The 16,064-nt window shown below is 36.0% G+C and overlaps 2 protein-coding genes across 6 annotated transcripts in view; one reads left to right on the top strand and one right to left on the bottom strand.

Moving 5' to 3' along the window:
• FAM151B (family with sequence similarity 151 member B) overlaps positions 1-8,758 on the top strand; it is a 40,289-nt gene extending 31,531 nt beyond the window's left edge. Inside the window, exons 6-8 of one of the 3 annotated variants that reach the window (XR_009261222.1) lie at positions 46-153; positions 4,156-4,250; positions 8,334-8,442. Coding sequence is in view for 2 of the 3 variants with exons in the window: in XM_058728533.1 (XP_058584516.1) it covers positions 8,334-8,475 (142 nt within the window). In the remaining variant the exon portion in view is untranslated. Of the gene's footprint in view, positions 1-45; positions 2,185-4,155; positions 4,251-8,333 lie in introns of those variants that run through there. The other 2 variants (XM_058728533.1, XM_058728541.1) reach the window with 2 other exon arrangements.
• A 3,364-nt stretch (positions 8,759-12,122) lies between these two features.
• ANKRD34B (ankyrin repeat domain 34B) overlaps positions 12,123-16,064 on the bottom strand; it is a 15,845-nt gene continuing 11,903 nt past the window's right edge. For 2 of the 3 annotated variants that reach the window (XM_058728391.1, XM_058728409.1), the window contains one exon: positions 12,123-15,393. In XM_058728391.1, coding sequence (XP_058584374.1) covers positions 13,836-15,371 — 1,536 coding nt within the window. In that variant the 5' untranslated portion in view covers positions 15,372-15,393 and the 3' untranslated portion in view covers positions 12,123-13,835. Of the gene's footprint in view, positions 15,397-16,064 lie in introns of all 3 variants that reach the window. The other variant, XM_058728399.1, reaches the window with a different exon arrangement.

Below are 16,064 nucleotides of genomic sequence, written 5' to 3'. Positions count from 1 at the left end.
TACAGCTTCGATATAAATCACAATTTGTTGGCACTTGTATTACAGAGATTCAACAAAACTCTGGCACCCTCTTTCTTTTTTCCTGGAAAACTGGTTATTTCAGAAATTACAGAAGAGTAAGAGGGCTTTAAAAATGTTCTAACTTTCACACAGGTGAGCACCTTTATCATGACAGAATAAAATCCACTTACTGAAAACAATGTAGATTAAATTAGATGGATCTAGCATTTCCATATTATTGGGAGCATGCTGGCAACTGTGTATGTATTTTGTATTCTTTATTTCCATCATAATATTTTATCTATAGTGAGTACAATACTACTGGAGAGCATAATTTTTTTTTTATTTAGCCACATGGTTTCTTTTTTTTTATGATACAATTTATTGTCAAATTGGCTTACATACAACACCCAGTGTTCATCCCAGCAATTGCCCTCCTCAATGCCCATCACCCATTTTCCAATCTCCCCCACCCCCATCCACCCTCAGTTTGGTCTCTGTATGTAAGAGTCTCTTATGGTTTGCCTTCCTCCCTGTCTGTTTGTAACTATTTTTTCCCCTTTCCCTCCCCCATGGTCTTCTGTTAAGCTTCTCAAGATCCACATATGAGTGAAAAGATATGGTATCTGTCTTTCTCTGCCTGGCTCATTTCACTTAACATAATACCCTCCAGTTCCATCCACATTGCTGCAAATGACCAGATTTCATTCTTCCTCATTGCCAAGTAGGATTCCATTGTATATATAAACCACATCTTCTTTATCCATTCATCAGTTGATGGCCATTTAGCCTCTTTCCATAATTTGGCTATTGGTGAGTGTGCTGCTATAAACATTGGGGTACAAGTGCCCCTATGCATCAGCACTCCTGTATCCCTTGGGTAAATCCCTAGCACTGCTATTGCTGGGTCATCGGGTAGTTCTATTTTTAATTTTTTGAGGAACCTTCACACTATCTTCCAGAGCAGCTTGAAGAGTAGAATTTTAATCCTAGTGACATATCATTTGATTTTCATTTCTCACCAGCACCACCTTAGGCCCTTATTCAGGCCCTTCAGGGCCTTGTTCAGGCCCTTATTTTACTGCTAGAACTTCAGAAACTTGTTCTTCATGTCTTCATTGTTCACACTCTACTCAGAGATGCTCTGAGTATTTCTGCTGAAGAAAGCTTTTATAAGTGCCTCTTGCAAATTAGAAACCTCCAGGGGCCTCTTACATGCAACTTTATTGAATTTTACTCTTAAAGACCATCCACAATGTAGCCCACTCTAAAAGTCAATTCAGTGACCTTCAGTGCTTCATTTCAAAAATGCCTGCAACATCAACGGTCTCCAGACCTTCCTTTAACAGTTAATTTTAACTATTTAATATTGTTCACTAATTATGTCATACATGTTAGTTATATTTCTTCAGCTAGGTTAGAAAGCCCTTCATGGTAAGGGTGCATTCTTAACTGTCCTTTATAGTATGTGGCTTAGTCTTGAGCAAGGTATTCAGAAAAACATGTACTTCTTTCATTTATTAAAAAGAAACTTACTAATGAATATCCTAAGATATGTAATTTGCCTTGGTTTATCAGCCATTTTCTCCCAGAAGATAAAGTGGTATATAGTGAAAATATAATTTTGAATTCAGATAGACTTCCCTTATAGCACCTCTGTCCCTTACTAGCTATAGATTTTTGGAAATATTTAACCTCATTGAATCTTGATTTCCTTATCTATAAAATGGAGGGAAAATGAGGATTTTCTTGTAGTTGTTATGAAGATTGAGATTCATGTAATAGAGGATCTAGCTCAATGCTCAACGCATAGTAAGTACTCAACAGACAAGGTTAGTTCCCTTCTTCTAGACTTGTCATATGATCATATCCATTGTAGATAAATACAGTGAGGAGTATAACATGAAACATTGTAGACATAGAAGTATTTAAAGAAGACAATTATATTTCCACTTTAAATTTTAGCTCCAACTAAATACAGTCCTATTTGTCAAATAATACCTAAAACTTCACTTTCTATGGTTGTTTGCCAAAAACAAAAGATAAAATTTTATAATTACAAAATTTTAACAATTGGAACAAAGAATAATTTAAAATTATAATAAAAAGTAAAGCTTAGTTTACAAATTTTCTAAATGAACTGCATTTTAATGAGGTTTTAAATAAAATTTCATTTGTCCAGAAGATTATTTTTGCTACTTGATTATTTGACCCTTGATAATAGTTTTAAAAATATTAATCTTAAGGCAAAATTCTTTTATTTTGAGAACTTTATCAGCTGAGTATCACTTAGATTAAGATTTAAAGCTGTATTTACTATCAACAATAACCAAAGTATGGAAAGAGCCCAAATATCCATTGATGGATGAATGGATAAAGAAGATGTGGTTTATATACACAATGGAGTATTATTTGGCAATCAAAAAGAATGAAATCTTGCCATTTGCAACTACGTGGATGGAACTGGAAGGTATTATGCTAAGTAAAATTAGAGAAAGACAAAAATCATATGACTTCACTCATATGAGGACTCTAAGAGACAAAACAGATGAATATAAGGGAAGGGAAACAAAAATAATATAAAAACAGGGAGGGGGACAAAACAGAAGAGACTCATAAATATGGAGAATAAACTGAGGGTTACTGGAGGGGTTGTGGGAGGGGGGATGGGTTAAATGGGTAAGGGCACTAAGGAATCTACTCCTGAAATCATTGTTGTACTGTATGCTAATTTGGATGTAAATTAAAAAAAAATAAAATAAAATAAAGTTTTGAAAAGACAAACAAAACAAAACAAACGAATTCATCAGTTGCCTTATAGAGTCAAAGTACAAATTCTAATTCATCTCTATATCCTAATTTTAAAAAACGGAAATTTTATAAATGATACTTTTAATGATATAATAAAAAATGTTGAAAGACTATAAAAAAGATTTAGAGCTGTATTTTAAATTGTTTTGGGGAACAAAAATATGTAAGGGAATTATAAAATGTATGCTGTTGAAAATAAATTATTAGTGGATATTCACATGGAAAAAAATAACTTTGATCCCTACTTCATACCATACAGAAATAATAATTTGACTTGAATCTTAGGTCCAAATGTGAAAACTAAAATTAAGGATTTAAAAGAGAATGAAGGAGAATGTTTTCGTGACTTTGGAGTAGGCAACAATTTCTTTTTTTAATTACAGGTTTGTAGAGGTATAATTGACATAAAATTGTCAGATGTTTCCAATTTTTTTCCTATTTCCCCCACATCCAAGGCAATGATGTCTCATAACACAACACTAAACATAAAAGAAAAAATTGATTGGGGTGCCTGGGTAACTTATTTTGTTGAGTGTCTGACTTTGGCTCAAGTCGTGATCTCAGGGTTCCTGAGTTAGAGCCCTGAATGGGCCTCGTTACCGTCAGCACAGGGCCTGCTGCGGGTCCTCTGTCTCCCTCTTTCTTCTCCCCTCCCCTGCTCAATTTCTCTCTCAAAAATAAATAAAACATTAAAAAAAAGAAAAAAATGGGTTAATAGGCTTTATCAAAATTTAACACTTATCATCAAAAGACTCCATTAATACCTATCTGACAAAGGTCTCATACTCAGAATCTTTGGAGAACTCCTATAAACTAATTCTTAAAAAGAAGCTAAACAACTCAATTAAAAATGGGCAAAAGGACAGACAATTCATAACTTGGTTAATTAACAATAATTATAGGGGCGCCTGGGTGGCTCAGTGGGTTAAGTGGCCGACTTCCGCTCAGGTGATGATCTCGCAGTCCGTGAGTTCTAGCGCCACGTCGGGCTCTGTGCTGACAGCTCAGAGCCTGGAGCCTGTTTCAGATTCTGTGTCTCCCTCTCTCTGACCCTCCCCTGTTCATGCTCTGTCTCTCCCTGTCTCAAAAATAAATAAACATTAAAAAAAATAATAATAATTATAAAAAGGCCTTAATGTAGGAGAATGCAATACAATACTATATGAACAGTGAGACTCTACATTTATCAATATGGAAAGATGTTATCTTGCAGGCTGCAAAACAGATGTTTGGTATCCTATTTATGTAAAATTATATGACTTTATATGCATTTGTATACATAGGAAAATATTTGGGAAGAAGTTCCCAGACACAAAATAAGTATAACTTATTTTTCCCCTCCAGGTTCTCAAGTCTAATGTTTGGTGTTGAGAACTCATGGCATCCAAGGGCTATTTCCCAAGTTTGGCAGAGCAATCCTGGTCCTAGAAGAGACTTTGGTATGAGATCCAATTGTTCAAAAAAAATCAGAGCTTTAAAAAGTACGGTTGAGGGGCGCCTGGGTGGCTTAGTCAGTTAAGCATCCGACTTTGGTTCAGGTCGTGATCTCATGGTTCGTGAGATGAAGCCCCACATTGGGCTCTATGCTGACAGCTCAGAGCCTGGAGCCTGCTTTGGATTCTGTGTTTCCCTCTCTCTCTGCCTACCCCTGCTCACACTGTCTTTCTCTCTCTCAAAAATAAACACTAAAAAAAAAAAAAAAAGTATGGTTGATATGGCCCTGTAAAAGTGATGTCATTACTAATTAGTCAGATATATACTCATTTACCAAGTGGGAAATTGTTAAAGATTATTCGCAACAGATTGCTTACTTGCTTGTTTGTTGGAGTTAAAATCTTGGGGTTTTTCCTTGTAATTATAAAAATTAAGTACCTAGTGAATATATAGAAAAATGCCCTATCTCTCATCTTGAAATTTAAGGTATGAGCCTGCCTAGTAAGAGCCTACAATCTGCTTATAATAATAAATCCGTGAATCAATGCAAGGAAAAGTTCACTGAGAGAAAGATGAAGATAGTAGCACTGAAGAACTTTTTATCTAGAAAATGGGAGTATAATGAATAAATGAAACCAAGACCACCTGATAACCAGGTCTTGGAAGAAGCCGGGCAGGATCTAGGAGTTCTTGGGACCTCAGCAGCAGGAGCTCAGGGTCTTTGTTCTAGTGTCTACTGTACCACACCAGTGTCATTTTTTACTTGTGACTGTGATTGCTTCTCTCTCTTCTTTGTATCTAACATCCTTTGGGCAAGGACCTCGATTTGTCCAGTCACTTGTGTCTTCAGGGCTTAGTAGGAATACTGAGAGGAAGGAAGAGGCAGGCATTTAATTGATGTCTGATGGACTGAAGCTGTGCAAATAATTCAGAAATGATTTCTGCCTCAAGGATCTTAAAATCTAGGAAGAGAGATCTGTAGACAATAAGTTGGATATTTGCTGTAACTCCTGTGATGGAACTATACACCAGGTTGTGGCAACAGACAGCATTTTGTTCTAATTGAGAGAAAACACTTAAAGTTGTGTCTTGAATGAGTAAGATTCACTAGGTAGAGTAAGAGAGGGAAGGGTCTTTCAGACAGAGGCACATGCGCAGGGGAACTCTAAGTGAGGGAAGAGACTTATCTGACCTGTTCAAAAAGTTTATAAAGACACCATACTATGAGGCTGGGCACTGAGGCAGGGGCCAGATTCATTTTCTGAGCCAAGGAGCTGGCTCCTTTTCTCTTAGGTCATAGGAATCATTCATTGCACCATTTTAAGTAGGGGAGCTTTAATACCAGTTTTGAGTGTTAGAAAGGTGTTTATAATGGCATGAGAAGAAGATTTGGAATTCTTGAAGTTAAGGGAGATGAAGCCCTGAATTAAAGTGGTAGCAAAAGCAGATGGAAATGCTCAAGAAACAGAGGAAAGAGGTTACAAAGGGAGAACTTGCAAGAGTTTTTAAGCTCGTTGAATGGAGAGTATGGGAGAGAGGGAAGAATCTAGCGAATCTATATTTTAATTAAAAATTTTTTTTAATGTTTATTTTTGAGAGAGAGAGAGAGATAGAGTGTGAGCAGGGGACGGGCATAGAGAGAGAGGGAGACACAGAACCTGAAGCAGGCTCCACGCTCTGAACTGTCAGCTCAGAACCCCACTCAGGGCTTGAATCCATGAACCATGAGATCATGACCTGAGCCCAAGTTGGATGCTTAACTGACTGAGCCACTCAGGCACGCTGTGAATATATTGTTTGCTAGGTAACAGAAGGTCAAGTGGTGCTACTAACCCAAACAAGATAGGACAGAGGCCACATGTAACTATACTTTTCAGTGATTTGTTGATAGTGCTCTTTTATACCAACTTGGAAAGAACGCTTGAAAACCCCATCTGCCTGTCCCTTAACTCACTCACCTCCTACTCTAACTTTAGAAAGGATGCTCTTTTTTTTTTTTTTTTTTTAACTGGACCAGTTTCTTAAAGACTCTCTAAGTAATTGCTACTTTACTACATATTTTAATTATTCCATAATTTTCAATAATATAACTATTTCCACAGTCCCACCATCAGTGAAGAGAGAAAACAGGGCTTGAAAGGGGCCCACTCAGCCTCCTGCCCTGTAGGGAGGTTCTTGTTTCTATGCTTCTGCCTAAGATAGGAATCAGTCTGACTAAATCTGGCGGCTGAACTCTTCTGGGCTTGCTTGCCACTACAGAATGTTCATTAAGGCTGGTCATTGCCTTTTTCTTTATGTTTTCCTTGGGATGAAAGAATGTAATAAGAGTTTGAAAATCTTAACCGAAATATTGACTGTGAGAGTCTTTTGCTACTTTGTGAATTCAAGAGATGATCAAAAACTCTGGATTAAAGTAGAAAGCCATGACCTCTTCACAGAGCCTGTTGAGCTCAGCCCCTAAACCAAGGTTTTTTAAGGAGTCTTTCATGACTCCCCCAGGCAGACCTGTGGGCTTTCTCCTGAGGTACCTTCTCTGCTGGATTATAATTATTTTACAGGTTTGTGTTTTGTTCTCAGCTGTGTTGTTTTAGAGGAAGAAACTATTCATTTTTATATGATGTCTGGTCAGAATAGGCCCCTAACAAATGGGATGGATGGATGGATGGACACAAAACCTCGGTAATTTTCTTAGACCGGTTATTCTTACAGTGTGGTGCACAAACCCCTCAGTGCCCCTGAGACCCTTTCAGGAGATTCATGAGGTCAAAACCATTTGTGAAATTGTTATTATTTCACACACAAAAAACAGGATTTGCCTGTTTCGTGTAAATACGATGATGTTGGAAAAACAATGGTGGGTGAAACTGTTGATGTCTTAGTATAAATCAAGTTCATGGCATCAGTTAGCAATCATATTCTCCACTGCCACACACTCACATTAGAAAGGAAAAAAAAAAGACTTAGAAGTATCATCAATGATTCAGCAAAAATTATTATTTTGAACATTTATTAACATCTTGCCTCTTTAATGTAGTCTGTGTGACAAAATGGGAGGTAAACACAGAATAGTTCTGCTGTATACTGTAATTCAGTGGTTGTCCTAAAGAAAAGCACATGTTGCAAACAGAGCTAGTCATTTTTTTCATGGGAAAAATATTTACTGGAAAGAACAACTGACAGACTAGTTATTCAGTCTTGGGTATTTGGCACATATTTTCTCAAAAATGAACAAAGCAAGTTTGTCACTTCGAGGAAAACAACTGACAGTATCTGTTGCCAGTTACAAAACCTGAGCTTTTACATGAAAAATTAGAATTTGAATAAACTTGAATCCATCATTGTGAACTTGACAATTCCCAATGCTTAAAGACTTTTTTTCTGATACCAGTGGCAATATTAATAAATGTTATTTTTAATGTAATTTAATATAACATAATGTATTATAATAAAATGTGTCAATATTTGGAAGATCTGAATAACTCAAAGATTCATTATTTTCCAAATGACTAGTCCATGATATTATAAAACCTTGCATGAGTAAGGAATCCATTCAAATTGCAAGATAGTACAGTGAATATAGTGTAATTGAATATGAAAATTCATTGATGTAGTTTCAGATTCCACATTATAGCTAAACTTTTAAGAAAGTACCACTTACCCAAGTTTAAGTATAGTATCAAAGAAGACTATCCACAATTATCTGAAAAGCCCATTATTTCTTCCTTTTACAATTATACATTTGTGTGAAGCCATATTTTCTTCATATGTTTCAACTAAAACAACATATTATAACAGATTGAATGCAGAAACAGGACAATCCAGCTGTTTTCTATTAAGCCAAGGATTAAAGGGATTTGTGAAACCATAAAACAATACCACTCTTTTCACTAAGTATATTTTGGAAAATATAGTTATTTATTCTAACATGAATGGGTTTGTTGTTATTTTAAAAGAATTAGCATTTTTAAAGTTTTCCAGGTTTTTAAAAAATGTTTATTTTGAGAGAGAGAGAGAATGCATGAGCTGGGGAGGGGCAGAGAGAGAGAGGAGAGAGAGACTCCTAAGCAGGGTCTGTTTTGTGATCACAGAGCCCAACGTGGGACTCAGTCTCAGAAACCGCCAGATCATGACCTGAGCCAAAATCAAGAGTTGGATGCTCAACTGACCGAGCCACACTGGCGTCCCAAATTCTCCATATTAATAGGACTCAAAGTTGCAGGTACAGAATAGCAATTTTTTGTTTTGAAATTGGTAAGAAGAACCTTTGGAAAGTGTTTTTGCCTGACAATCAAAATTTAAATTTCTGCCACTATAACCAATACTTTTTGAATATGAAAAGAAAACTAAGAAGTCATGTATGTGATTGAAGTCCAAAAATGTAACTAAGTTCAATCATTAATTTCAACTTTTCCCACTGAATCTAGAATTGTTAATACATAGAGTGTCTCAATCTTTAAAAAGACTTTAAAGATTTTTCATTAAAATGAATCTCATTAAATCTCTGATCAACATCCATCCTCTGCCTGTTTCCAAAAAAATGTGGTTCATATCTTCCTTGGACAGAGTTTTCCATAGATAAACTGCTCTAGGAACTAAAGCGTTAATATATTTCTGTGACTTCAATTTTCTGGTGCCAGTTTATCTTAATTTGGAGGATTCTGGACTAAGTCAGTGTTTCTGTCCCTTCCGTATTTAAGATCAGCTATTTAATCTCAATTGAGTCTTTTATCTTCTGGCTAAATGATATCAATTCTTTCACCTTTTTTAATGTTTTTTTTTCCTAGATTTTTTATTATAGAAATCTTCTTACATATATATTGTACGATGTGCTATCTAGAATTAAAAAACTATTTCAGATTTGCTCTACCAGAGTAAGATTCACTAGTAGAAACTGGTTAATCTTTTAACAATATAGTCTTAGCTCTGTTAGGAGTCCTGACAAACTTGTTAACTTAGTATCTAACTAAAACTGTTAGAGTTTTTCCATGTAAATTATTGATTTTCTAATCTTAAGCAATTGATTTTCAAAACCTAAATGTAGCCTACTCATGATCCTTATACTTTGATCCAGTGTTTCAGCTAATTGAAATTCTTTTAAATTGTTTTTGTTGTGATTTGTTGTGTTAGCTACTCTTGCCAGATTTTCCTCTCCTGGCCTTCCCTTTAAGAAGTGTAGACATTCAGGGGGGCCTGGCTGGCTTAGTCAGGGGTTGGGGGGATAGTGTGTGTCTCTTGATCTTGGGGTCATGAGTTAGAGCCCCACAATGGGTGTAGAGATTACTTAAATAAACTTAAAAAAAAAAAGAATTGTAGACATTCAAAGAAGGTATACAAAGAGATAGGATGTCACCATGGGAAGGCCAATGGGCAGTTCCAGTAAATTTAGTGGATTTACTATCATCCAGATCTGGTCCTCTTATCTTGGAGACTTAGAAATGAATTAGAAATGTGACTTAGAGCTAAGGAATATTGGCACTAAACAAGGCTATATAAACTTAACTATTATTTAAAAAAATTTTTTTTAACGTTTATTTATTTTTGAGACAGAGAGAGACAGAGCATGAACGGGGGAGGGGCAGAGAGAGAGGGAGACACTGAGCCATCAGCCCAGAGCCTGACGCGGGGCTCGAACTCACGGACAGCGAGATCGTGACCTGAGCCGAAGTCGGCCGCTCAACCAACTGAGCCACCCAGGCGCCCCTTAACTATTATTTTATTTAGAATCGTGACTTCCAAGAAGACTGTGCCTTCTTGTTTTAAAATGTAGGTTTTATTACTATTCACATATGTTGAAGCCAACAGATCAGGAGACGGTTATATTGAAAAATGTAGTTTGTTACTTAAAATTCCCAAGAGGAGCCAAGCATTCTACATCACATAGGGCCAATGTGGGAAAGTACCAGGGTCTGCCTGGAGGCAGAGTAGTAAGGGGAAAACTTGGGAAAGACCCTTCATTATGGTTTCTATAAGAATGAATGAGGCAGGGTAAGCAGGCTTAGGATTGGCTAGTTTGAATAATTTTGGTGGTTTCTGAGGTGTAGGAGCTGTCTCTGGTTGTTTGGTACCTGATCCTGGCTTGATTAGGGCAGGCGGGTAGTTGCCTTGAGTGAGAGAGCCCTGTGAGAGCCTGATAAAGGAGATATTTGGAGTATATGGATTCTGGATTGGTTGGTTTGCATACATAACTGCATTGTGTATGCATTGCATACATAATGCATACATTGGTTGGTTTGCCACATTCTGTGGCAAGTTATTTTCTATCTCTAGGAATTAGCTAACCTTGGGAGGGGCAGTCCATCCACTGTCAACAAGGCCCTAAGATATCAAAGCATCAGAAAATAAACAAAATTAAAAAACATGATTAATACAATTGTCATCATCCTGACAAGTTAATTTCTTCCTTTATTTAAAAAAAATGTATATTTATTTATTTTGAGAGAGAGTGTGCATGTATGCAAGCAGGGGAGGGGCAGAGAGGGAGAGAGAGAGTCCCAACCAGGCTCTACACTGTCAGCACAGTGCCCTACTTGGGGCTCGATCTCACAAACCATAAGATCATGACTTGAGCCAAAATCAAGAGTCAGACTTTTTTTTTTTTTTTTCAAAAAAAAAATTTTTTTAACGTTTATTTTAATTTGGAGACAGAGAGAGACAGAGCATGAATGGGGGAGGGTCAGAGAGAGGGGGAGACACAGAATCCAACAGGCTCCAGGCTCTGAGCTGTCAGCACAGAGCCTGACGCGGGGCTCGAACTCAAGGACCGCAAGATCATGACCTGAGCCGAAGTCAGCCGCTTAACCGTCTGAGCCACCCAGGCACCCCAAGATGCAGGTGTTTAACTGAGCCATCCAGGTGCCCCATTTTTTTTTTTTTTTTTTTGCCATTCTTCCCTTTAAACAAGCTACATAGGAATCAAATTATTAGAAGGTTACATAGTGAATATTTAAGCGGAACAAGGGTAGTTTTATCATTTGAGATTTTAAATGGTTCAGGTACTGGATAACTGATGCGTACATCTCCACCAAAGAATATGCCAGGCAGGTGTTCACCACCTTGCCTGGACACTGCTTGGATAGGACACTGTCCCCACTTGTCTCTGTAACTAGGACTGCCCTATGTTCTCCCCAAAATTATCTTTCCTGTGAATAAGTATTAGCTGTACTTTTTGGAAATCCTAGCCACAAGTAACTAAGAATGGTACCTGTAAAACTAATGAATGAAGTGTCATCATACCTTGAAATTTAAGTTAAATTATACTTCTATGTTAAGTTAAAATATAGCACATGTATACATATCTGATTCCTGTTGAAAACATTTGTGACTTACCATTGGGATCCCAGTGATATAGTCCACTTAATAGAGTGAAAAGTCCCATAGGATGGTTTTGCATACTAACTCAAACAACCTTAGCCCCTAACATGTTTTTAGGATTGATGGAAGTCTAAGAGCTCTTCTAAATATGGCCTTCAACGGGGGCACCTGGGTGGCTCAATCAGTTAAGTGTCTGACTTTGGCTGAGATCATGATCTCGCCATTCATGGGTTCCACCCAGCTTGGGGCTCTGTGCTGACAGCTCAGAACCTGGAGCCTGCTTTGGACTCTGTGTCTCCCTCTCTCCCTGTCCCTCTCCTGCTCATGCTCTGTCTGTCTCTCTCTCAAAAACAAATAAACATTAAAAAAGTAAAATAAATATGACCTTCAACGAACTTTAATCCTATTAAATATTTTTTGCACATTGGGATGTGAATTGCATCAAAAGTTATTGTTTCTTAGTTTTCTATTTACTCAAAGTAACATGTGGCACAGTTTCTCCTGAGATTATGTTGAAATATTTATCATTAGTATTTGAAATAAATAAAAAGCAATGATAATCAAAATAACATTTAAAATCTTTATTGATACCATTTTGTTTATGAACTACTCTATTTACATATTTTTCCAGACCGTATCCTTACAACTTAAAGCCAAGCACTTTTCTCAATATTAAAACTTGCAAAAAGGGTTTAGCTACCTATAAACATCAGGTACAATTCTAAGTTCTGAATCAAAAAATATTTCTAATGTAATTTACATTATTGTTCTTCAAAACATTAAATGGAAAACCTCCAATTATTTTCAAATAAAAGCCACAAGAAATTAAATAATTACCATGTACATTACAACTTGCTTATATCAAATTACCAAGTATCATGCCAATTGTTAGGATATCCTCTACTAATAGGCAAAGAAATAAAGTTGTATATGACAGTCATCAAATTAATATACTCAGGTTTTATATAATTTGACTTATTCTTTGTTGTAAAACTGCTAGATTGAAATGAGGATTTTTTGTATAAACACCACATTTTGAAATCAGACAGATAATATAGTCATTTTGTAACATTTTATGATAATAGCATGGTATTCATTTATTTAATTAGAAGTTATTCATAGGTCCTAAATACTAGGTGATTGGAATGTCACGCTAAGGAAATTACCCTTATTATTCTTATTATATAAATATCTAATGATTATATATTAGAAATTAAAGATACTGTTTAATTTTGGCCGAATATTTAGTATATTTTGTAATTAAGTTTCTACTGGCTTTCTTAATTTTAGCTAATCTAAGATAATCTAATAATCAGCTTTTCTTTTCTAAAACGAAGCAAGCATATAGTTTCTATTTGTGATAAATTCCCATTTTTTGGTTGTCCTTAGAACAACAAGAGTAATTTGATATAAGTAAAGAGGAACACTTTTAAACCTTTTGCTTTATCTTGTTGTTGAGAACCTATATATAGGCTTTAAAAAATAATAGCAGGAATTAAAAGATATGGAGAAACAATTCCATGAAATTACATTAAAATCAAAATAAAGCAAAAAAACAGCACACCAGCACTTCACATAGATTATTACTAGCTTGTAAAACTGATCTGTCACTTGGAGTTGATTAAACTGACCATACGAATATTGGCTGCCTAGTCTACTATAATAGGTTGGTCTTTTTAAAATTTGAATTAGAAAAAAATTTTTAATTTTAATTAGATTTCACCTACCTGCAGTCAACATTTTTTAAGAATTAGTTCATTCTTTCTTTATGCCTTAGGCTTTGTACCTTTGGCTTATTGTTCATAGAACATTTTAATAGCTGTCCCTTTTTTTTTATGCTTTTGGCATCATGGAAATTACAATCTTATTTGTTGACTTTTAATGTTAAAAATATTTATTGATTTGAATGCAGTGTTTCCTAATAAAATATCTGAAAAATCTGAAAAAAATTTTAAAGTCATCTCCACCACATGTGACTTTTTTTTTTTTTTTGCTGATTTTTGCTTAAATTAAAAACTTGGACCATATGAAGATTGTTAAATATTAGAGGTTTTGAGAAGTATAGCTTTAATTTTGTTTGAGAGAATTTCCTTAGCAGAAACTATGTATTATTTGTGTGTCCACGGTACCTAATATGATACACAGTATATTTTGATACCTCTAACAATTATGGACTAACCAATTATAGGATTTTAAAAGATGAACATTTGAGATTTATTTCCTGGTTCTATATTTCTCTGATGTAGACATTTGAACAAAATGTGCTTTCTAGTCATCTCTTAAAAATTTACTAATTGCTTTATTTGTTCTGTTTGCAGTGATTGTCTCCTTAACAACATTTTTTTACTTTTGAATTCTTTGGGGAACATAGGAACTGTTGGCATTAGCACTTTTTGACCACAAGAAAGGAGGCTGGAAATCTTATTATTGACATTGATATCAGAGATGGGGGGATGAGGATTCACATTTAAGGGTGGCAGAAATCCTGGTCTGGCTTGCGTGATACCGTGATCTAAAGGGAAAGCTCCTGAACCACGCCTTTCTAAAATTGCATGATTTCTCCTGCTCAAGGGACCTGGTGAGATATTCTCCAACAATTCTTTGGGCCCTGACAACAGGGAAGGAGACGGTGAGAGGATCTTTTTCTTTCCTATAAGTGCTTTGCCATCTTCTAAAGTTGCAGGGGTAAGACCAGCCGAGAGCTGGGAATCAGAGCTGTAGTGATTTGCCCCTGAGTTTCTTTTTTGGACTATACTTCTTAAGGTGGAAGCAAATATCGTCTGGTTAGAGTCTGGATCTGGCTCAGCAGGGATTTCAATGCATTGCTGATTTCCTTCTGAAAAAAATGATTGATAATTTATTTCATCATATGACATCTTTCTTGAGCTGGCCTGATCTAAGGCTCTCAGCAAATGTGCAGTGTCTTTTACATCAATACTTTGGTGCCTAGTGATGAATCGCTTGGAAAGTGCCAGCCCATTGGTTTTGTAGGACAATTCTTCCTCTGGAGTAATATCCTGGAGCTCCTCTTGCAAGGAGGCCACTCTGTTTTGGTGGGGAGGACTCTTGATCCAGGTTGGAGCCTGGGGTAGCTTGGGACCATTAGAGGCCATAGAAGGCTTCCTCACAGGGGAGCCTGGGTCCTGTGTGTCATCACTATTTCCTGAGAGCTCCAGACCTTTAAAGCCAAAAAGTGTCATTTCAGTTTCAGAAGAATGTGTAAGTGGCAACGAAGCTGTTTTTATGTCTATTTCTGAAGGAGTGGCACAGGAGGCTGGGGAATGACACCCATCCATATCTACAGGAGGCATATTTAAGTACTGTTTGGTAGTGTGCCTACCGGAGGGTGATTTTGCTGTCGTTATAATAATGACCTCTTTCCCTTTTGCCTTGCAAGCACTAAGTAGAACTTTCAGGGTCTCTCTATCCTCTGAATTTATAGCATAAACAAGGGCTGAGTAACTAGAATGATCTTGCAAGCTGAGATCAGCCCCACTGTTTAGGAGCAGGGAAACGACTTCAGGACCGGCTTTTTCTAAGCAAGCATGCATCAAAGCAGTTTTCCCAGATTTGTCCTGTATGTTGGGGTCAGCATTGTTTTCTAACAGGTATTTAACCATTTTGGCTTTACTGACACTCTGGTGATCAACATGTTTGGTCTTACAAGCGATCATTAAAGGTGTTTCCCCACGGTCATTGCTCTCATTAATGTATGCACCACCTTCTAGCAAGAGTCTTGTGAGGCGAAGCCGGCTCTGATGGACTGCTTTGATCAGGGAATTTCCATCACTTGAAATTTCTATACCTTCATCCATCTTCAAAAGTCAGAATCAAAACCTGGTTATCAAAGAATATGAAGAACAAAAGATTAGCCGGAATCCCAATTTATATTCATGTTGTTATTGATAATTTCTGAAATATATATGTATAGAGCAACAGTACATAAATGAGATTATGTTATTAATATAGAACAAAAAAGTGAACTGCAAAATAAAATAAATTTTAGAATAGTAACAGCCTTTAGGTAATTATAAACTAAAATTTACTTTCAAAATCTTCATCTAGTACCAATGGAGTACTTCCCTAAATTCCACAATAATTAAACGATAATGCACTTATTTTCTACTTGTGAAAAATATTTTAAAAACAATACTAAAATGTAAATTGAAGCAAAAATTCCAAAAGTGTGTGTAATTGCAACTGAATCAATTAAAATATAGCATATTTATGGCAGATTAATCTAAAAACTTCTCAGGGTTAGATTACTTAAATGTGCTCTTAATTAAATAATGCAACTATTACTTAGATTTTCAATTTGAAGGCATTTCTATGTTTCTTTTAAAGGATGAAAAATCATTTGAACTACAAGACATTAAGTAACTGACATAATGTCTGGAACTCACACTGAGATGGGAATGGTGGGCATGTGATTATGCATTTTCCTTGATTTCATTATTTAAATCAAACACTAGATTATGAAGCCAGCCACATTCAGTTGGTTTACTTTT

Source organism: Neofelis nebulosa, chromosome 1, assembly GCF_028018385.1.
Source record: "Neofelis nebulosa isolate mNeoNeb1 chromosome 1, mNeoNeb1.pri, whole genome shotgun sequence".
Taxonomy (NCBI): domain Eukaryota; kingdom Metazoa; phylum Chordata; class Mammalia; order Carnivora; family Felidae; genus Neofelis; species Neofelis nebulosa.
The sequence above is the reverse complement of the archived record's forward strand: the minus strand, read 5'-3'. Positions and strand labels throughout refer to the sequence as shown.